This window comes from Melanostigma gelatinosum (assembly GCF_949748355.1).
Source record: "Melanostigma gelatinosum genome assembly, chromosome: 7".
In the NCBI taxonomy this organism is placed as follows: domain Eukaryota; kingdom Metazoa; phylum Chordata; class Actinopteri; order Perciformes; family Zoarcidae; genus Melanostigma; species Melanostigma gelatinosum.
The window spans coordinates 13,775,475-13,797,571 of record NC_136640.1 but is presented as its reverse complement, the minus strand read 5'-3'; the positions used below and the strand labels follow the sequence as shown (position 1 = coordinate 13,797,571).

Below are 22,097 nucleotides of genomic sequence, written 5' to 3'. Positions count from 1 at the left end.
TGACTAATAACAGTATAATCAAGGCTTTAAAATGACTAATAACATTATATCAAGGCTTTACAATGACTAATAACAGTATAATCAAGGCTTTATAATGACTAATAACAGTATAATCAAGGCTTTATAATGACTAATAACAGTATAATCAAGGCTTTATAATGACTAATAACAGTATATCAAGGCTTTGCAATGACTAATAACAGTATATCAAGGCTCTCCTGAGTCCCTTGTTTATTATCTTTTGCTTCCTCTTCTGATCGATTCTTCATGGTGGAGTTTGATCTGTTTTGAAGCTGTAAAGGAATATCGACAAAACTGCTCATTGTTACCCTTTTGCATTCTAGCATTTGTCCTACATTACCTTTGGCATCCTGCGCATGACACAAGTGTCATTAACCCCTATTACTGTTAGAAGGATTCATGAATACTTTGCAGGTTTTATATTCTGTTTTGAACAGTTCGAATCTCTGTTTCTCCAGTTTCTAAAACCTACTGTGCAAGTTTGATTTTCTTGCCTTTAAAAAGACATGACTGTTATTATCATAAGAAGTAAGGCACTGCATGTTGGGATGTTACAAAGAAGACAGGTCACATGTAAATACTGAGTCATGAGTCCAATATCAGTCATGTTTGATAGCTTCAGAACAGCTTGGGTCAGTCTGCACATCATTTGTAGATTTAAGATTGAATGTCATACTTGAAGGTAATCTTTTGACATGTCCCCTTCGATTGTCAGGATGAGCAAACAAGAGTAAACATGCCTCATTATTCTTGGGTGTGTAGTGTTCAGAGAGTAAAAGAAAGAGGCGCACCAGCAACTTATTCAATACCTTATTAAGTTTTCCTCAATACTCCCTGGCGCCCAACAAAATGCATTTCTCTATATACCTACTCTCCCTGCTTGTACCACAGCAGCACATCTTATTGCTTCTTCCTGCTGATGGGTTTGCTCCTTATCCATCGAGAGACTTGACCTACTTCTTCAACATTGCCTACCTCTTTGCTACATCTACAAATATTCTCGTGTATGAGCACTGACTTTGCATGCAGTGCTGCTTAAGTTGAGCTCCACTTCTGTCCCACTGACACTGTAAGTCACAGCCAGACTCTGTCAGCATCACCTCCAATCTTTCCTTCGCACATTAAGTCCTTTGTGGGGCTGTGTATACAGTCCACACAGTGAAGTACTATCCCTTCCCCATAAAGCCACCCAGCGTCCCCATAAACCATTAAATGGTGTACAATACAAGCTGAGCAGATAACAAATCTGCAAGTAACAGCATGTACAGGAGCAGGAGTTGGACATGAAAGCGAGAGGAAGCTAATATTATAAAATCCTGGCAGGGTAACAAAGTTCAACCAATCACAACTAATTCAAATAAAAGGAGATTTCAGATGTCACAACTGAAAATACTGTTCTAATGATGTTTGGAAAAAGCAAGAAGGGGCCAAAGAAAAGTGCATCAGGCACACAGCATGCAGGAGGCAAGGCACCGGGTGAAATGCTGTTTCAAGAGTATTTCATTTAGTAGACTACTGTGTACATGCAGATACTTGGACCATTTCGGCTTCATGCGCCACTGAGCAACTTTCATATTGATGAGACCACATCTCCAACACTGTTTCCAGTTCTCTTTATTTATTTTTTCAGCAGGAATTGGTGCATTTGATTGGATGACAGGTGACCTTACCCTTAACGTCATCAGCACATGATCGGCTCCTGCTGTTGAATCAGCTCTAGGATCTGCAAGAGTGCTGTTTGCTGATCAGAGTAGGGTAGCAGTCAAAAACGTGACAAGGGCGGTCACGTATGGATCAATTTAGCCCAATATAGGGGACATCCCGAGTGACATATTAGTTGAGGTAAAATTCAAGACCACTTAATCTAAAACCCCTCAGGGAGAGACACATTTTTTATTTGTAGTTTTTTGAGAAATATGCAAATTTATAGAGCACAGAGAAACCGGGTCAAACAGCTGGCCAGCTAAGTTAAGCCAACTGCTGCTGACTGTAGCTTCAGATTTACCTTACAGACATATTCACATCGAACTCTTGGCAAAAAAGAGAGCAAGTGTGTTTCCTAAAATGTGAAACAATCAAACCACGCTCAACAATAGTTCTTAACAGGCAGCCGAATCCGGTTCTGAAAAGTCTTTTTTCTAATGTCTCTCAGGGGGCGACTCTTCCGGTTGCAAAAAGAAGTCTGAGTTTATGGTTTCAATCACTAGTTTCAAGTCTTTTTCAACACAGCATGAAGTTCATTTAGTAAATTATGGTCCAGTTTAGAGTAGAATAGACGCTAAAGTAAGCTTTAGGGCGGGCTTACTGTGATTGACAGGTTGTTATGGCTTCCAGAGTGTAAATGGCTTCGCTATGTCACTCCTTAGTCCATAGTCCAAATATGGTAACTTCCGTCCACTGGTTGCAAAAGGCCAAGATGGCGACAGTCAAGATCCAAGATGGTGATGGCCAAAACGCCGAACTCAAACTTCAAAATGGCAGTCCACAAACCAACTGGTGACGTCACAATGTCTACGTCCACCTCCAGTCTAATTAATTCATTGAGTAACCTACACAGCTGGCTTTGTCAGATATCGCTCTGCTTTTCCCTCTCTGGAACGCCAGCGGCTGTGGCTCCAAGGGGGTTGTTGGAGGCAACTACAAAACCTCTATTCATGACTTAATCAGAGTGTGTGTGAGTGTGTGTGTGTATTGTATTTATGCGTGATGAAGGCCTCAGTGCAGAGTGGTAAGGTTGATGGTGAGTGACGATGTTGGGAGGCAGAGCCGATGATTGCGTTCATGAACAGAATACTGATGACGCTGCTCTCTAACCTTTACTGGTGCATGAATGTGTGTCCATGAGTGTTTCACAATAACTTTTGCATAAACTGGGCCTATCGTGTCCAATCCAAACTTCATGTCCATATCAAAGCAATGAATTTCATTTAGTGATGGTAAAGTGGTCCTGCTGTTTCATTACCATGCTTGAGAATCTACTCATGTTCAGCAATGACATTTTGCAGTTTGACAAATGAGAGGACACAAAGAGGAGTGAGAAACCACATTCACCACATCACTGGGATATATTCCCTATTCTCCAGGCCTCTCTGATTATAAATAATATCTCTATCATTCGGGCTAAAACTACAACATTAAAGAGGGTCACAGTCAGAGTTAATGGACGGAGACGTGTGACAATGAGTCATGGATAATTGTGAAGAAGGAAAAAAACGAAGGCACTCTGGTGCTACCCTATCCTATTTATCTCACTTCCCACACACACACACACACACTCCTCATCGCCTTTTTTTTTAAAGCCCTGACAGGCTTCGAGGGAGGCTCTTATTTGTTACCATGGAGACCCAAACCCGGAGAAGTCTAACATGAAGCCAAGAAGTCTCATTTCACCCGTAGCATATTTGGGCTATTTAATTCATTCATACGATGTTGCTGCGAGTAACAGTATTATTTCATTTCCGTTGTTATGTAACACAAATGAAGTGAATCCCCGAAGGAAGAAAGTGAAAAGGCGAACCGCGCAAATGTTCATGCGGGCAGAGCAAAAGAGGCAAGTGATTTTTATGCTTCCGTTCGCTGCAATTTCACTTGCAAGGAATAAGAAACGCATGGAGCTGATCTGCACACGTATAGGTCAATCTGTTTGCTATACAGGAGGAATGGGTTAGTGTACATGTGTCTTTTCCTCACTCCCAGCTCAAGCATAGTCCGCGGGGAAATAAAATATAACAATTAAATGTCAAAGAGGCCCTGCGATGACTATGACCAAAATCTCCTCCATCCTGCTCGGCCTGATATTCACATTCAATGATAAACTAAAAGGCTACAGATGTGTTTCAACTGTAATTGGCAATGTACAAATATCCAAACAGATGTGTTACTGAAATATATGTGCCTTTAAAGGGATCGTTAGACAATTTGGAACATACTGTTACACCTATTTGTTTTTTGCAGAGAGTTAAATAAGATCGATATAGCCCTTATATTTGTCGGTTACATATGAAGCTGGATTCAGAATTATCGAACAAATACGAGATTGGTATCAATCTTCTCATCAACTCGTGGCAAAAAAGCAAATAACTGTTTCTTTTCTGTAGCTCAGCAGCTCATTATGGGAACACTATTTCAAAAAAAGTCACTGTTTATTCATGAGATGAGGAAGGGGTCAAAGTTATCCAAATTGTTAAATAATACAGTGTATATTCTGCAGAAGTAGAATACTTGCCTCTATGAATCAAAGGTGTGACAGCATCCTGACAATAGTGTATTTTGCTGCAGGGAACAAGTGCAAGCATTTAATTCAAACAAAAGAAACCCAAAATATAAAGAAAGGCAGTTTGGTGGGGGTTGTTGCAAATATATTTGGACTTGGGGTTACTGTGGCAATGTTGGCCGTGCAAATAGGGGCATAAAATGCTACCGTCTTGATGATTACAAGTTTACAGTATGTCAGTGTGTTGCTTTTGTGTTCCTTTTATCCCTCTATCCAGAAGCAAACTGGAAATGAGTAAAGCAGCAGAGGAAACGTCGATATTCAGTCTGACAGAACAGACTAGAAGTCCCTCTGTGTGTGACACACTCATTGATTCACACGCAAACAAGTCAAAGGGGTTGGCACAACACAAACACAGCTCTCTTTTCACATAACCCTAAAGGAATTAAATGATGTTCGATCAATATAAGGACAGATGTATTCTGAAGGGAAAAGCTTTACTGGAGACTTACGATTTTGTTTCCTACAAAACCTTTTTTGCCTCGTACTTGTAATTTACCCCCTCGTCTGTGCTCTTACTCCATCTCCGTACTCTCCCTGCATGTCTAATCCCTTCCTTAACGACAGGTGATATCAGCTACGGCCTCCACCAGCTGAAAAATCAAATCAAAACGAGTCTGGAGGAGCTTTATGAAAAAGGAAGTCAGGTGTGTGTGTGTTGTTATTCATCAAGGATGGATGTGTCTAACCTTTTATTAACCCCAGAAGGTACCGTGTGTGGTCACTGCCGTTAATTTGATTGGGCCACGTGCCGTGTATACTGGGCGGTGCTCACGCATACAGACCTGCTGCATGTGTCTGACAGATGGCAAGAGGAAATTACGTCTGTGCCAAGTGTCCTGCAGCATAACTGCGCCTGCTCTCCTCTGCTATTACCCCTAAAGGAGTCAGTGTTTTTCTCTGCTTGCTTGTGTGGGCATTTGTGTGCAGGGTGACTGTATCACGATGACCATTAGGGGCAAGCTGGCAAGGTGTGGCATTGTCTGGTCCAGGAGCCCGGGGCCTGCAGCTCATACCTGTCAAATCATACAGCATACAGTGTGACACCAGAGTGAGGAGCTCACATCGCAGATGGAGCAACCTGGCACGTGCATGTACTATATGGGTGTAGGTGTTGGTGATGTTTGTGTTTGTAGTGTGAGAGTGGTTGTTTTGCTACTACACCAGACACGTTCAAAATACAACACTGTATGAATTAGATAAACTGACATTTCTCTATTTTGCCATAGATGATTGATGGGGATGATAATGGTTGGATGTACTCCAGGTTTTATGTTATGCTGTCACTGATGGTCATTGTTTTATGTAAATGTAAATGTGTGGAGGGTTTTTAGCATTTGTTTTAACATATTTGCATGTATGATGCATTTATTATTTTTTTGTTGTTCAAGTCTATGTTCTGTGCTTTACCTGCGTGCCAGACAAAATTCCCCTCGGGTCGAAGTGTATAAACAGAGCAAGTCAGCTTAGGGCTGACGGCGGTAAATAATCTTTACTGCCCATGTTAAAGCCTCTTTTCTTCATCAATAACAAACAGTGAATAATAGAAATGCAGGAGAAAAATAACGCACTTAATATATTTGCATAATTAACAATGTGGTTCTATAAAACTGCCTGTCAACCCAGTAGAGTGCATGTTGATGGGTGTCAAATCATTTCTAGTTACTTTAACTATTACACAAAGAAAAAACAGTTTGTCAAAAAGACCCATGACTGTAAATCAAGACAGCGCATGGGAAGCTGATACCAGCAGGATGTTGTGCTGACAAAGTTTTCTCCTGCAAAGCAAAGGCTGAAACGAGTGAAGGGCCTGCTTCAGCGATCATAGGACTTCTCATGAATTTCACAGATTTTGTCAAAATGAAATCAATGCAACGCTGCAGGCATGTCTATAATTCTGAAATGGACGAGTATAAGAAGCGAATACAGAAATCATACATATCAGATACATAGCAGTCTTTACGTCACACTTCCATACGAGTACGTAGACATAGTAATGCTCTTGTAAAAAGGGACGATGACAATACTGTGCAGGTGTAGAGTCACAGTTCAGAAATCACAAACAGCTGTTTTGGACAGAACTTACTAAAGCTTACTAAAAGTATCTGCCAGTTACCCTTTTATGGAAGGTATGTAGTTGGTAAAATAATGCAAAGAAAACCAACTAGAAATCTGCACACAACAACCAAACACTAAGGCTGGGAAGAGATGCAGATGTGTTACTGTAATTTATACAGTGTTAACGTCTGTGCAGTCAGCATGAAGTGTGGTGGGAGGTTTCGTCTCCCGGGTCTACTCACTGATCTCCAGCTGTCTCTGAATGCGTCCCTTGCAGCGCTCCCTGTAGTCCGACTGGGTGGTGTTGTATTCCGACATCACCTCGACAAACTTACGGGACAGCGTGGAGTGCTAGAGACACAGCGAGGAACAACAGCAGTAGACACAGACTTAATCAGCAATTGGAATTGTAAATGAACAGGAGGTGAGCAGGTGCAAGTGTTCATTGACATCACTGTCGGTGGAGCTGTGTTCACATTCCATACAAACTAACTGAGTATGTTTTGAGTGTGCTCCCACTGAAAAAGTAATAAAATTGATGGATACAATTGGCCCACAACGCTCTGCACAGAGGAAATGGAGGAGCTGCAGGTTGTAGTGGCAAGTAAAATATAAGAATTACATTTTTATAAAACAGTCTATCTTAGTAAAGTTTAACTGAACTATACCTGTGTCTTGCGTATCCGCAGGTCAGCTGATGACTTGTTCTGGCTTTCTTCTTGCTCAATGGATTGCTGGATACCTGGAAAGATACACAAAATGGACATCCAAATGCTCCTCTTGAAAATCATCAAAACAAAACAAATATAAAAACTAGAGTGTTGCTGACTGCCTCTAGAAGTTCCCTACACTACACAAGAGAAAAGTGTTGGATGAAAAAACCAACGTACTGACACTACTTAGCGTTAGTGGGGCTGAACGTGTGAATCGGAGGATAGCCCGCTTGCACCAGAGGTCAGAAAATCAAAAAGGATTGTATTCATGAGGGCAGAAATGTGCTCAGAAAACCTCATGGCCATCTGCCAAATGGATACATCAACATTTTGACCTGAGGGTGGTGTAAGAAGAAAGATCAGGAGATCATTAGAATCCACGTTTGTTTGCATGGTACTCTGGCCAGCAGCTGTCAAGATATATTGCTGTGAAAGCGTTGGACGCACAGAGAGACAGATCGTCCACCTTGACAACCACAGAGAAACTAATTGCCTCCCTGTTTTTACAGCTATAGCCAACAGAGTAAACACGTTCACTCATACAGTTAAAATAAGCAATTTCAAATTCAAGAATATGGTAATTTGTGATGCATGTAATGTCTGAAGAATCTGATACTTAAACATAACATAAGGCGAAGCAGGCTCTATATAGACTCTGTATGGTAATATACATTTATATATTATATATGAAATATATAAAAAGGGCAACTCGTCAGAACAGATCCGTTCATGAGGTATTTCAGAGAACTTTTATGTTGACCAAATGTCTTGAATTTTTAACAGGTGACGACTTTTCTGTGCCTGAAAGTTTTCCCACAAATGGAGCTAAACAACGAGCCATATGTAGCTGTTTTGGGGTTTTGATTAAACTGATGATCACGTCTGAAACTTACACTTACTCAGCAATTACTTGTGTATGTACGTTTGTGCAGTTCAGAGGGTTCAATTAAGACAGGTTTCGGCCAAAATGTTTGTGTTTGCTAAAGATATATTAATTTAGATATTCCAAAATCGACAAAGATCCCCGTAGGAATCACTTGTCTTCTGTCCTTAAAGAAATGAACTCACTGAATCCATTAGATTGATTCGGAATTATTTTTGTGAACCAAATGAATAGAGCAAATGATGTCAGTCCTTCTTGATGACCTTTCCCAGAATGCAGTTCGACAAAGATGAGGTCACGTGCTGACCAACCCAACACATAAACGCAAACGCACAAACAAACACACAGCAGGCACACACACTTACACACAGGCATCCTGTGTCAACAACTGACTTGGACTGGAGAGACACCGTGAGAGGCTTGTGATGCAGAGCCGGTTGTGCCTGATAGCACTTGTGTGCATCAGTGTCCATATATGTGCACACGACACTGTGTGTGTGTGTGTGTGTGTGTGTCTGTGTCTGTGTGTGTGTGTGAAAAAGGAGAAAGAGACATGAAAAAGCTGCCACCAGAGGAAATTCGCTCCAGTACGTTTCTGTAATATTAGTCAGTTTGTGTGCACACGTGTGAATAAAACGTGTATGTGCTCATGCAAATGAATCGCAGGCACCTCCTCTGTTGTGAGTGACACTAATGACTTTGCTCACTGCAGCACAGACCCTCGGAGTGCAAACTGAGTTCATCTGTTAGCTGCCAAATTCTATACAGGTCTCTCTCTTCATGTCTCACTTGGTACCGTCTCCCCTCTCCAGAGGAAGCACCCTGGCTGTCACATCACAGAAAAGACAAACTTCTGCACACACTGGTGATGGAAATAAATAAACGATGACGTATTGTTATAGGTTAAAGCTGGAACTGAAAGAGCACAAAATGACTAATTGTACAAGAATCAATTATGTAAAATTAGCAAATATTTGGTAGTTGCAACTTCAAACGCAAAGAATATTTTCATATTTTTGGCTGCTCATCAGTTCTTGAAACTCGTGGCAATTTGACATTTCGTGTACTAAACATGTAATTATTTGAACACAAAAACGCGAAAGGGTCTCACTGGCACAGAAAATAATCATTAGCTGCTGCTCTAGCAGGAGAAAATAGAATAATTATACTCACTCTTTAATTTGGAGCGTATTTTGTTGGCCAACTTCTTGATGTCTGCCATAAGATCCTCCAGCTCAGCCTTAGTTTCTGAGGAAAGAAGAGGAGACACGAGAAGAAAAGTAAAGAGGAGAAAAGAGATTAGTGGACTTAACTCACCTGCTCACATAAACCAGACACTTTCCCAGAGACAGAATCAATACTGACACACAAATGAAATGACTCCAAATGTCATTCCCAACAGGGACAAACAATTCATCAGCTTCAGTCCACAGCAGCACATCCTATTTAATAGTGTACTTGTTTTTAATATACTCTTATTTGTTTGTTTACCATATTTTATTGTAAATTTCAACATGTTTCTATTTTTAAATCATGTCTTGTATTTTGCACTGTGCTGATTGTTGAATGTTATGCACCTTCCACCGAGTCAAATCCCTTATATGTGCAACATACTTTGGCAATTAAACGGTTCTGATGTTATCCTTCCTCGTGCTCTGTTACACAGCGTCCTTCACTTCCCTCTACAGTCCGCTGTCCTCTTTTCCATCCAGGCCCACACCCTCAAACATACACACTGTACTGTGGAGGCGTGAAGATGAAACTCATTTGGGTTGATGGACGTGTGGGTGCCGACAAGTAAGATTTGCTATTTTGGTGACCAGAGAAACAAATGAAATCACAATCTGGACAACAACAGGATGAACGTATTGTTACCAGCAGGGGGTGGAGTTGTCAGATTTCAATGATGACCAATCGAATCATCAAACTCCCTCCGGCATGAACTACTGACAGTTTTCCAAATGGAAACTGTTTTTGTCCAGAATGCACAAATGAACAAGAGAGTCCCTGAACACAACAACTCTACAGTTTGCTAAAAATACACACTATAGAGCAGAAACAGACTTTTGACATGACTACTGATGAATTGATTTGTCTGTTGTGCAATAAAGCACAGACATGTGTCCACGCCTCCAAACACATCTGAAGGCAAAAGTGCTTATAGCTTATAGCCAACGACTACACTAACTAAAACTCCTGTTGTCATTGAGAGGCATGAGCGAGAGCGAGAGAGAGAGAGAGAGAGAGAGAGAGAGCGAGAGCGAGAGAGAGAGAGCGAGAGAGAGAGAAAGAGAGAGACTTGATAACTGCAACGATGGGATGGGCGATCAAGATGGGAGGATGGTCTTTCAGACGCTGTCGTTTGAAGCATACTGACGCCTTTATTTAGCTTCAGCCCGGTGTTGCACGATTTATTTAGCGTTTCTTTGCTGAGCTTGTTAAGCACGGTTTAGCCAAATTATGTGAAAAAGCTGTTACATAATAACCTTTTTTTATTTTTTACTTCAAATGTAAATGTCACAGCAGTGGCGCTACTTGGGGCTTTTCGTTTTTTGATCAGTGGTTGTTTATCACAAACACTCGTATTTTCCACATCAGCGCATATATAGACAGCTCTTCTCATCAGTGCAAGCTTCAAAAGGCAGCAGCACTGACGGATGGCTGGAGTGACGTCACGTCACCATGTTGCGAATGACAAACTGAAGTTTCCTTTTAATCTTTTCTCCCTTCTGTCGCTCATTTCAGCTACAGCCAAACCAACCGTTTCATAATTCACACTTCAGATTATTACACATGGGGGGATGGCACTGAAAACTCATTTTATCTAAAGTTGTAGGTCAGGCTAATTTGCAGTAAACCCCCTCGATTAATTAAGTCTTATCTCAAACATCAATGAAAGATCTTCTGTTGTAACTATATAAAATAGAACAGATGGGAAATAGATTCTGATTACTTTTGTCTTTGTGCTTTCCTCACGACTTTAAAACCGCCTTCCTCGTTGATTTCATCCCCTCAAAATGTAGACAGACCAAACGGGTGGTGTGTCCCATTTCATCCTACAAGCTACTTCACCCGTTGTCACTTCTGAACAAATTATGAACAGATAAGGATATTTTAAGTGTCCATAATTACTATAAAACCTTTCCTATGAAGATATATTTTATATTATTACAACTGCGTATTCCTATGTAGTAATTAATACCCTACATAAGTTCAGGGTGCCCACAGGAGCAGATATATACCTGTGTACAATGATGATATCGTGAGTTATACATAATTTATTAAAGGTTTATGTATTGCTTACAAATGCTATAACTAGTGGGGTTAAAGTATGGTGTTGTTATCAATTTAGTTTTTAGAGGAGCAAAAAAAATCTGGATCGAGAAAAGAACAAAGAAGAGAAAAAGAGAAAACAGAATGGCTTTCACACTCTCTCTCTCTTTCACACCTACCCTGGAGCATTAATTGCCATTTTTAGCACATTGAATGCAGTGAGATAGTCATTCATCATCTTAATGCCATAACAGAACCAAATCTCCATATGTTAACAAGCCCTGGAAGCCAGCAGACATCAAAGATGGTCCATAAAAATGACTCAAGTCCGACCACTCAACCAAACCGAACTGCCTGCAGCACTTCTCTACAATGAGTTTGTTTCTGAACGATACCTGCTTCTTCAAAGCTGCAGAAATCCCAAACATGAATAAGAGACGGGGGTAGAGTACTAAACTGAAACCCATCGCAAACATCTGCATCCAATTACAGACAGAGCCTCAGTGGATAATCTGATTGCACAGTTCGGGGAAGACTTAAATCACTGGTAGATGTTCAATTTAAAAACAATGTGCATACATGTACGAAATCAGCTTCAAAATTATGAGATCATCATATTGTTTCCTTCTCCATGGCTGCTTTGCAAATCTTCATTGTATCAACGCTCTTCATGGCAGTTTGAGATATCACTCTTTGACCATTAAAAGCAGCCCACATGGCTGAAAACACCTAAACACAAACCGACAGTATGAAGTGGAGGATCCACTTTTATAATCTGGCATCATTTTATTCACACTGAATAACATGTCATATGAATCCTAATCAGCAGCTTATAACAAACACTAGCAGGGAGACATTCTCTGAAAAGGTCTCCCTGCTAAACTTCTTTACATCGACTACGTACGCAACTTATTTTAACCCAAACTATGATCTTTTGCTTAACAACGTTAAAATTGTGACGTGCGTATGTAACGAGTTGATAATGAGAACTGGTCGTTAATTGACAATTAAAATGCGCCTTCCAATGAGACCGCACCAGCATGTTTTATCTTTTTCAGAAGATGCTATAAGGACCCAGGTGTCAGAGTCAACAATGCGACTAAAAACAGAAAATAATAAATCAATCAAATGTAAATATAGGCTTCTAACAGGTCTCAGAGTATAAGTCCTCATATGAGTCATTCATCCACCATAACCTACTCCCCAAACATACTTCGTCACTCTTTATACTACTACTACTACTACTACTCCTAAATCTTTCTGCTAGAAAGGGCTTTCTGACAGAAAGATTAAGGGATTACAGGCAACTCAAACCAAGGAATTATCAATTACATGCATCAGCATGTCAAATCTCTCGGCCACAAGGAAGCCCAGGCTGGATGTTATCGATGTTTCTTAAAGATACCCTCTTGAGTTTTTTTACTGCCCGTTTTTCTGAGTGGGTCCCCTTCTGGTTTATTGTGCACATCTCTAAACACATTAAAATCATTTTTCTGCCAATGGCAGAATGTATGGCGTCGTATACAGTGATGTTAAATCAGAGATCAAGCTGAAGAGGTGGAGCCGAGGCCCTCAGGGCAAAATGAACAAGCAGTGCTCTGTGGTGTGTGTGTGTGCGTGCAGAGAAAGCGTTACCTCATCGGCGTAATCACTTATAAATCACACATTACCCGTTTAGGAATGCAGCTGCACTGTAATCTGTTTACTTTTAGTACAAACGAGGGTTACTTACTTCTCTGGAAATAAAAAAGGAAGGCACTTTTAACTTCTGGATTTCCCCCCTAACACTGCTTTAAATATTCATCTTTGTGTCCACTTGTGCACAACTTCAGGAACACGTCGAGGTTTAAGGGTTACGGAGCAGTGTCTCTGTGTAACCATAGTAACCTGCTCGATGAGGTCAGCTGCACCGGCACAACAGTGATAACGACGTAAAAGCAGAGCTTAGCTTTAGGCCGTGTGCGTGTGTTTGGTATGCGTGTCTACTCAGCCTCATTATTGGCCGTCTCTGACACCGGTGATCGAGTAGAGGGAGAAGAGAGAGAGAAGCAAATTGGAGGGCAAAACTGAGGAGTCAATTGAGCTGTGGCTTCACACTATCCCTCTCCCAGACGCTCTCAAAGGAAATTTTTCAGGTCACGCTTGTTGCCATCATAAAGACTGTGTTGCTATGGCGATGTGTGCAGTCGGTCCTCTCGCCAGCGTTCGATTGTTTCAATGTGGCGGAGGAAAAGAGACGCTGCGAGGCAGGAAGACATGAATGGCGTTCCAGGATGTTTATCAAAATGTAATAAATCTGTTTTTAAGGAACATTCCCCATCGTCTTCAAATCATTGTTTGAGGTGAACGATCTTTGTGACACTTTTCTAAACCTAATAGCTCGCGGTTAAGAACCACAGACAGACGTTTGTTTATATGAAAACTATAGAACACCAGACGTATCCTTTGAATTCAACAAAAGCCCTCAAATGGACTCAAAACTAGGACGGATAGTAGAATATGCATCCACAAACACACAGTTGTATGGAACCAAATTATGTTTGTTTGCCCAGACAAAATCAAACCAGAATGACTGAAACAATGCAAAGAAACGAAGCAGATCTGGTCAACACTTCCCAATATCAGTCAAAGACACATTAGTTCAGAAGCCGGCCATTTCTATGGATATAGTGCAGACTTCTGAACGGAACCAGGCTGACTGTTGCACAGCTGCTGGCTTCATATTTAGCATACAGACATTAGAGTTGTATTATTTCTCTCATCTATCTTTTGAGAAGAAAACAAATAAGCACACTTCCCAAAATGTCAAACTTTTCCTTTATCCTACACCTAACAGTGCACCTGAAGCTCAATATCACATCTCGTGTGGCGGGCGCCAATAACCAAACAGATGCTAACTTGTAGCGAGTATACTGGTACGTGTTTGACATCAATGACAGCTTTTGCGAACGCACCACATCCGATTTCACTCGCAATATACTGACAGCCGTCATGTCTACTGATCAGGATGGTACCTACATCACTTAGTAGCATAATACCGAGATTTAGTAAAAGATGAACATCCTGGGAGTCTTATATCCAATTCTATAAGCTTCAATCCAGCTGTACCACCTTCGGCTCTACAGCAGCAGCATTTATCCACTTTTTTAAATATATCGACAAAGTGTGTGTGTGTGTGTCAGTCTGATGTCAGGGTACCATGACACTAACAAGACACCAAGCCACTTCTGTTTCCTCCGCTCTCACTCAAGAGTCAATTGCTGCCACTTTAACCGCTAACGTGCAGCCATTTATCTTTTTCTCCATCTCTGCTTCCCCCTGCTCGCTCTGTAAATATATCACCTGTCCTTTGTGTGTTTGCGCCGCTTATTGATCGTCTAGAGTCCAGTCATCTGATGTTCCAGAGAGACCGAATGTGAGCTCATCCCTCAAACATTACTGATCTTTGCCTTACTGCAGGAATACAGGATGAACTCAGAGAGGCCTAATGACAAACTGACAGCACAGATGAAGTTTAACCATTAATAGATACAACTTACCGTACTTGCTCATCCCAACCTTTCCAGTCCGACCGGTTGTTGCACAGCTTTTCTACGATGAATGACTGCTGTTACTATTTTAAATCCTTATATACACACACATACAAATAAGCAAACAAGTACACTCCGATACTTCAAAGACAAAGGAGCCCTTATTATCCTAACAAACTTTGCGAGATTAGTTTAACTTCTGAATTTTTTTATGTTCTTCGTGGTTGTTTTTTCATGTAACAGTATTTGGTACAAACATATCATTTAGTTAAAATAATATCTTTCCCTTATTCTCAAAAACCAGGACAAACTAATGTGTATTGAGGTTTGACACCTTGATCTGCTGTCAAACAAAGTACCGGGTGTTGGAACTTTGCCATGTAAAGATGATCACTCACATTCATCAGGAATGTTTTCAGTACAGTCAGGCTAATATCTAAAGGTGCAAGGGCACCACCCAAGTGCAGATGTGGATGTTGTACCTGATTAAGTCTCTGCTAACAACCTCCTATCCTCCTGTCTGACAACCTCTCGGTCTCCTGCAACATCTTCCAAGACAGTATTACAGTGAGTGTTGCTGTCACTCTGAAACCTCCCCCTGTCCCCCTCAACACATGACATTTCAATCTAGATCAGAGCATTACCACCACACGCCTCTCGCTGACCACTGGCTCAGGGTTCAAGAGGACAGAGGTCTGTTAAACTGATTTATTTTACTCGCTTTGACCTCTTTTATGTGCATAAATGTGCACGTGTGTCCTTAGCCTTAGCTTTGACCGTCCACATTGTATTGACCTCACTTTAAGAGCGATATTATTATTCCACAAGATGAAGCTGTGCCTTTAAAGGCTGTAATATCAGCTCGGACATTGAAGAAATCAAGAGAGATAAAGGGTAGAAAGCGAGAAACAAGATGGTAGAAGAAAACAAAGGGAAGACAGAGAGCTGGGGGAACTTACAGCACACAATACTTTCAAATTTTGGTTGAGGGTGGTGGAGCTTTGGCAAACAGCACTCCGAGGGTGGGAGCACACTCAGCCAAAAACAGATACTAGAAATAGAAACACTCGCAGGCTGCAATTAAAACAAGCATCTCCAGAGCTGCAAGTTGAGGACTTTAAAGAGTGAGAGGAAAGATGCTCTTTAGAAACTGGAGGCTGGAGATGTCAGAGGGAGTAAACACTAAGTAGTTGGAAAAACAGACTGAGAAATGTTAAATAAACTCCTATCAGTGTCAAAGATAACATTATCTGCACGTTATTAAACCAGAAGTTTAAGTACATTTCTCATTGGAATGGTGGTAGTTCAACAACAAAGCAAAACCCAGAATACATATAACTGGTCCTATTATCATCTTTGACTTGGTTTGAGTGATAACCAATTCACAAAACATTTGTATTCCTACAGGTCCAGAATAAAACTGCAAAGTGAAAATCGAGTAATTGACAAACAAAAGCAAATGAGTTGCTTGGTTTACAGTAATTTGTGGACTAATTTTCTAGTAACACTCTGCAGTCAGAAGTGCTGACGGAAAACACAAATCTTAAGTCCCTCTGATGGTTTTCAGGTGGTCTTGCATTGATTTTTGCTTCCTCTAAGTAGTGCAAACAGCACTGCAAGGTATTAATCCAGGCTGCTTGTCTCAAATGGTCTTAATGTACAGACCTGGGAGGCACATTCATTGCACTGGGATAAATCGTCAATGATCACTGCTCAGGTTTGGTTTCCTCCAACGGTCCATCAACCAGATTACGTTACAGAATCCAAAACTGGCCGAAGGTGTGAATTGTTCAGCTTCGTCTGATGAATAACAACCTGTAGTTTGTAAAATGACTCTCTGTAAGAGTGGAGATAAAGATAAAACCAATATAAACACAAACATACACAAGCATTTAAAACAATGACTGAAAGAGATCAAACTTCCAAACGTCGCATTTCATTTCAGATCAACCTCGCACTCTTTGAGGAACAGTTGAGCGTTAAAGGCCACTGATGCTCCTGCAGGACTTTTGGCCTTTAATTCTGAAATCTATCAAGTACAGTCTCATCAATCAAAAATAACGTGACGCTGCACTACGCCTATAAACAATACTCGAAAACAAAACAAATCATGCAATTATTTCATGGGCAATGTCAATTCAATCATGCTTCTAAATATAAAATGCATTTGTGTCTTCCCTTCCTGCATTAGAGGAATTTGCTCATGAAGGAACACAGGTTCAATACCCATTATGACCTGACGGCTATTACCTAATCCATCATCACTGTTGAACCTACTCCTGTACACAGATGCTGAGCACAGCCCCTACAATCACACAAATAGCGAGTAAAAACAAGCAGATACACTCACACACAAAACATATATTGCAATTCCCTGGTGTAAATTTGCTGTGCTTCACTTAGGGGAGTGAGTAAACCGTGATATGGGATAGTCTGTAATGCAGGGGCGAAGGTAATATTACATAGAAGCAGCAGCTGCATTTGTGCGTGCGTGTGTTTAATACGGGCTCTGGGGCTGGAGTTAACCCCCGGAGATCAACAGGAAACGTCTCAGTCAGCGAACACAAAAGCTCAGAGCTCCCCCAGCAGAGGGGGAGGGAGAGAGGGGCGGGGTCGTGTAGATAGATGGCCAGGTGGGTGGTGGCTGGGGAGATGTGATGCGATTATGAAACTGATAAACCGTGACAGAAACAGAAGGTTTATCGCCGCACAATGTTACGCTGAGTTGTGAAAGACTCACTCTCAGTATCGCACACACAAAGTGTCAGCGCCTATTTTCAGAGGAAGCGTGAGGAGAGGAGCACTTAGATGAGAAACTACGGTGAGAAAAATACTTGTGAACAGACGAAGAGACTCATACCAACAGGAAGGAGATGGAGTTTGATTTAATGGGAGGAACAGAAACAGAACAGCCTCCTCTCACCACAGGGGAGAATCATAAAGAATACCAGCAAAGCGTGAAAACACGATAGAACAAACAGAATATTCATAAAAATGATGAAAGACCACACTCGCTTTTTGGATGAGCAACATTTTCCATGCAACAATGAGTCAGTGTAGCTCTTAAAGCACATTAGATTTCACATTCAAATGTCATCGTGAAATTAGTTTTGATGACACACTTCAGACGAGGCTGACGCACGGAAATCTTTGCCACATTATGACAACTATCGGATGGACTGCCATGGAGTTTGGTACAGATATTCGGGGTGCCCAGATGATGAATCCAGACCTCCTGACTTTTCCTCTAGTTTGAATTGCCTAAAAACTCATCATGCTCAGTAGCGGATGTTGTCAGGAAAAGTACATGGACAGTGAACTTGTTGCAATCACACATCCACGACATTAAACGCTGCTCAGGAGATAGAGGAGCGTCCTCGATGAAGGTATTCAGATGATCATTCCAGTGGCCACAATGCAACAGGCAGACAGTGAAGAACCACTGACCTAACTCTGTAATGAACGACCCTGACATTTACATCAGCTGCTTACTGATGTGCATTTATCAGGCACACACACACACACACACACACTGAGCATTGATTTCCGTCACAAAGGAGACAACTTGTGGAAGAATCCGTATCTTAAATGCAGCAGCTCGCCTCGTTGCTGCTCCGCTCTGTGAGTCAACGGCACAACGTGGCGAGTTAAAAGGCTCATCTGATGCCTGCTGCTGCAAGCAGATCGATGCTATTTCAGGTAGGTGGGAAGGTGGGAATCAGGGAGAGGAAAAGGGATTAGGGGGTGTTACTAGTGTGAGTAACACCCCCCTCGATGCCCTGACATAAATGAGAGAGGAGGAGGTGTGAAGGGCCAGAGATGCGGGAGTAGAGAGAGAGGAGCAAAGACAGATTGTGGCACGGACTGAACAAATGTAAAGAGGAGAGTGGTTGGAATCGGTAACGGGAAGAGACAGAAAGAGAGAGATGGTGTTGACAGCAGGCTAAGAGGTAAAGACAGGACTAAAGAGAAACAGAGAGGGAGCAGAAAAGTGGAGAAAAATGGACAATGGAGTCATTTTCCTTTCTTTTGTTCAGTGGAATCGACCACCGCAGCAGTTGTAATGGTGATAACAGTACCGATAATTATTACCTTTCTGCGTTCCATTAAGAGCTTCTCTTACGCGTCACTGAGTCACTGCCTTATTAAAGTGTTGTCATTAAAGAGCAGTAGAATATAAGTGTATACAAAAGGGTCAGTGTGACAATGTAACCTTCTTTGGTTGAGTAGTACACAATAAAGGACTAAATTCTGTATGAAATGAACTCATTCGGTGTATTGATGATGGTGGAGGAGAGCGCCGTCCAGCATGTTGTTCTAAAATCTCTCACAGGTTTTCAACTGGGTAACATGCAGTCAGACTTCAGACTAGACGTCTAAATTAATCGGTTGCACAAAGCTGTCTGAGTAGAACTAATTTGCTATGAATTCTGGGTAAATTAAGACTTCTTTTTTTTAAACTACAAAACATGGCTGATCAAGCAAAAATCAGTCTAAATCAGTCTTTGTGAACCTCTATGTGTCTAACCTGCATGAGAATAATCAAGACTGACCTAAGACTGCAGACCAGTCTAAAATATTTCTGGTGAATGTGAAGGTCATAACGAGTCAACAAGAGGAACCAAAAAAGACACAAAGCCTTACTCTCATCCGGGTTAGGGGACGCGAGGATGGCGCTGTGATTCCTTTTCACCTCCTCAACTTTCTCTGCCAGAGACTCGATGAAACCCCGGATCTCCTCCACCTGTCGAGAGAGAGAGAGAGAGAGAGAGAGAGAGAGAGAGAGAGAGAGAGAGAGAGAGAGGCACTTTAGATCTCCTCAGTGCTGAGACAGGAAGTAGCTGTGATTAGCCTGAGTGATGTTGATAGAAACCAAACTAAAGACGTCATTATCGTATTACAAGCAGAACGAAAGCAGAGGGAAGCAGGCTCAAGTGAAAGAAAACACAGATATGTAATGTTTTTCATTTTTATCTGGGCTCCATCATCATTTCTCTGTGACGTTTTGAAACACTGGAGCAATCTTTAATGTAGATGATGTGTGGACCAACACTTAACAGGGCTGTATTCAAACTAAAATCTAGCAAATCACCATACCCATACATCCTCATCGAAACACAGCTGCTATTAATAATGAATACAAATAAAGCCACGTCCACTTCATTTAAATGAACAAATGCTTTGGGAGTCATTTTAGTCAACAACACCTGGCAGGAGAGATGGATCACTATGTGCTGTGAAAATGACTCAGTTCTCAAAAGACACCGCTCACCTGAGTCTTTACAACGTGTGATGCAGCTCAGGACGTGAAGGAGTGAATATGTGAAATCAGGGCTTAGATGAGGCTGCACATTGGACAATTGCAGCTGAACAAAGCACCAAATGATAATGCAGCTACACGACATGGCAAAAAGCATGTGGATAACCAAACATCACACCCATATTTGATTGTTCAACATCTCATTTAAAAACCATGAGCATTAATCCGCTGCTATAACAGCTTCCACACTTACTGGAAGGCTTTCCATTGGACTTTGGAGCCTGCTGAAGAGATTTTGTCCCACTCAGTCACAGAAACATGAGTGAGGTTGACCGCTGATGCAGAGCGATCAGATCTGGCTCACAGTCGGTTCATCCTAGAGGTGTTGGATGGGGCTGAGGTCAAGTCATGTTTTTTCCCACCAAAATCACAGAACCATGTCTTCATGGCCCTCACTTTGTGCACAGGAACACTTTCATGTAGAAACAGGAAAGAGTCTTCTTCAAACTGATGTCAATAGGAAGTACACTGCTGTCCTAAATATCATTAGCTGTGTTTCCATTCAATTGCCAAGCTAATTTTAAGCACACTTTTGAAATGTTGCAAAAAATAAATGCAAATTAGGCGCATTTCCATCAACTGGTTTGGAGTAAATAAGCTCAGCTGCATAGTTTAGTCAGAAGTTGGCAGTATAGGCTACACTTCATGTCTGTAATCCTCCAGTAAAGAGAGCAGAAGTAGGATTTGTAAACTGCTCTTGAAGAGAGGTCTTCAAGAGCAGTTTCATTTGAATTGTTCTTTCAGATCAGCTAGTATTGGCCATGTTTCATGTTGTCTAGAGACGTAGACAAGCATTCATACGTTATGGGAATATCCGAGAATACGACCACAGCAGAAACAGCAGATCAGTAATGGGAGTTACATGTTTGCTACGTCAGAATTTATTCGGCAAAGGCTTTTCCATAATCTATTTTATTATTATTATTTATTTATTTATTTATTTGTACATACCGGTACTCTTTTTCGACACAGACAAAAAACACTTAAAGCACGGGAGTTTTATCGAATTTTTGCCATTTCCATATAACTTTTCTAATGCAAATGAAAAATGTGCAAAACAGTACATGAATGGAAACTTAGTCATTGTGTGCTTTAGTATTAAGAGATACCTTAATTGGAACTAAAGAGCCGAGCCCAGAAGTATGCAAAAGTCATCATTTTACAAAAAAACATTTGGGATTATCAGCATCCATTAGAAAACATCCAACAACAGAAAACAGACATCTGGATCTCCATCAAAATCCTTCCTAACAGCTACTTGACGTGGTCCCTATATCAATAAACAAATCAAATGCATACTCTGCAGAAAAAAACAACACATGAACTGACTAACTAATGAGGTCAAAAAATCATCTGCACCGAAATAAAGGTTAGACATTCCTCCCTGCTGCCTCGTCATCAGCTGTGCTGCCACTGGCAGGTAACAGCTGGACGAGCAGCAGGTCACATCTGTCAGTGACTTCATCAGTGTCTACTTTAATCTCAGTCTGTCATCGAGCCGCCATCACTCTCTCTGCCTCTACACCTGCTACACTTCAGGCCAGCCCGTTCTCCCGTCATCCTCCTCGACGATACGTCCGAAGTTATTTGACTGTCACTCCTCACAGCTCTGCGCTCCATCCGTATCTCCAGCCATATTCTTGAGCTCTCAGCCTGGGTCTTTAATTAGCTGCTGATTGGCTACGTTTTTAAAAATAACAACATAATTGGCTCCGGAAGACCACTGGGGAGAGACCAGAAGGCACATCGATGCGAGTACAGAGTTAAATGTATGTAAGAGAAACAGGTGGGGAGAGATTAGAATTAAAAAGTCAGATTAAGACGGGAACAGGGGGGAGGAAGTGACAGAAGATGGTAAGTGAGCAGAAGATGAAACCACTTTAAGCTGTCTTGGTTTAGAGACCATGAGTTAGTGAGTCACAGTCAATCCCTCAGGTCTTAGAAGACATCAGGCACATTTTATTAGTGTGGGAGAAAAAACTATTTCAGACATGCAGAAACAAATAAAGAAGCACACAAACACTCG

General features: G+C 41.3%; 1 protein-coding gene across 1 annotated transcript in view; it reads right to left on the bottom strand.

The window, feature by feature from the left end:
• The window catches only part of stx1a (syntaxin 1A (brain)), a 46,563-nt gene that overhangs the window by 7,333 nt on the left and 17,133 nt on the right, over positions 1–22,097 (bottom strand). Inside the window, exons 3-6 of the mRNA XM_079272622.1 lie at positions 19,396–19,495; positions 9,122–9,196; positions 7,021–7,094; positions 6,595–6,703 (exon numbers count right to left, since the gene is read on the bottom strand). Of these exons, the coding sequence (XP_079128748.1) occupies positions 6,595–6,703; positions 7,021–7,094; positions 9,122–9,196; positions 19,396–19,495 (358 nt within the window). The remainder of the gene's footprint in view (positions 1–6,594; positions 6,704–7,020; positions 7,095–9,121; positions 9,197–19,395; positions 19,496–22,097) is intronic.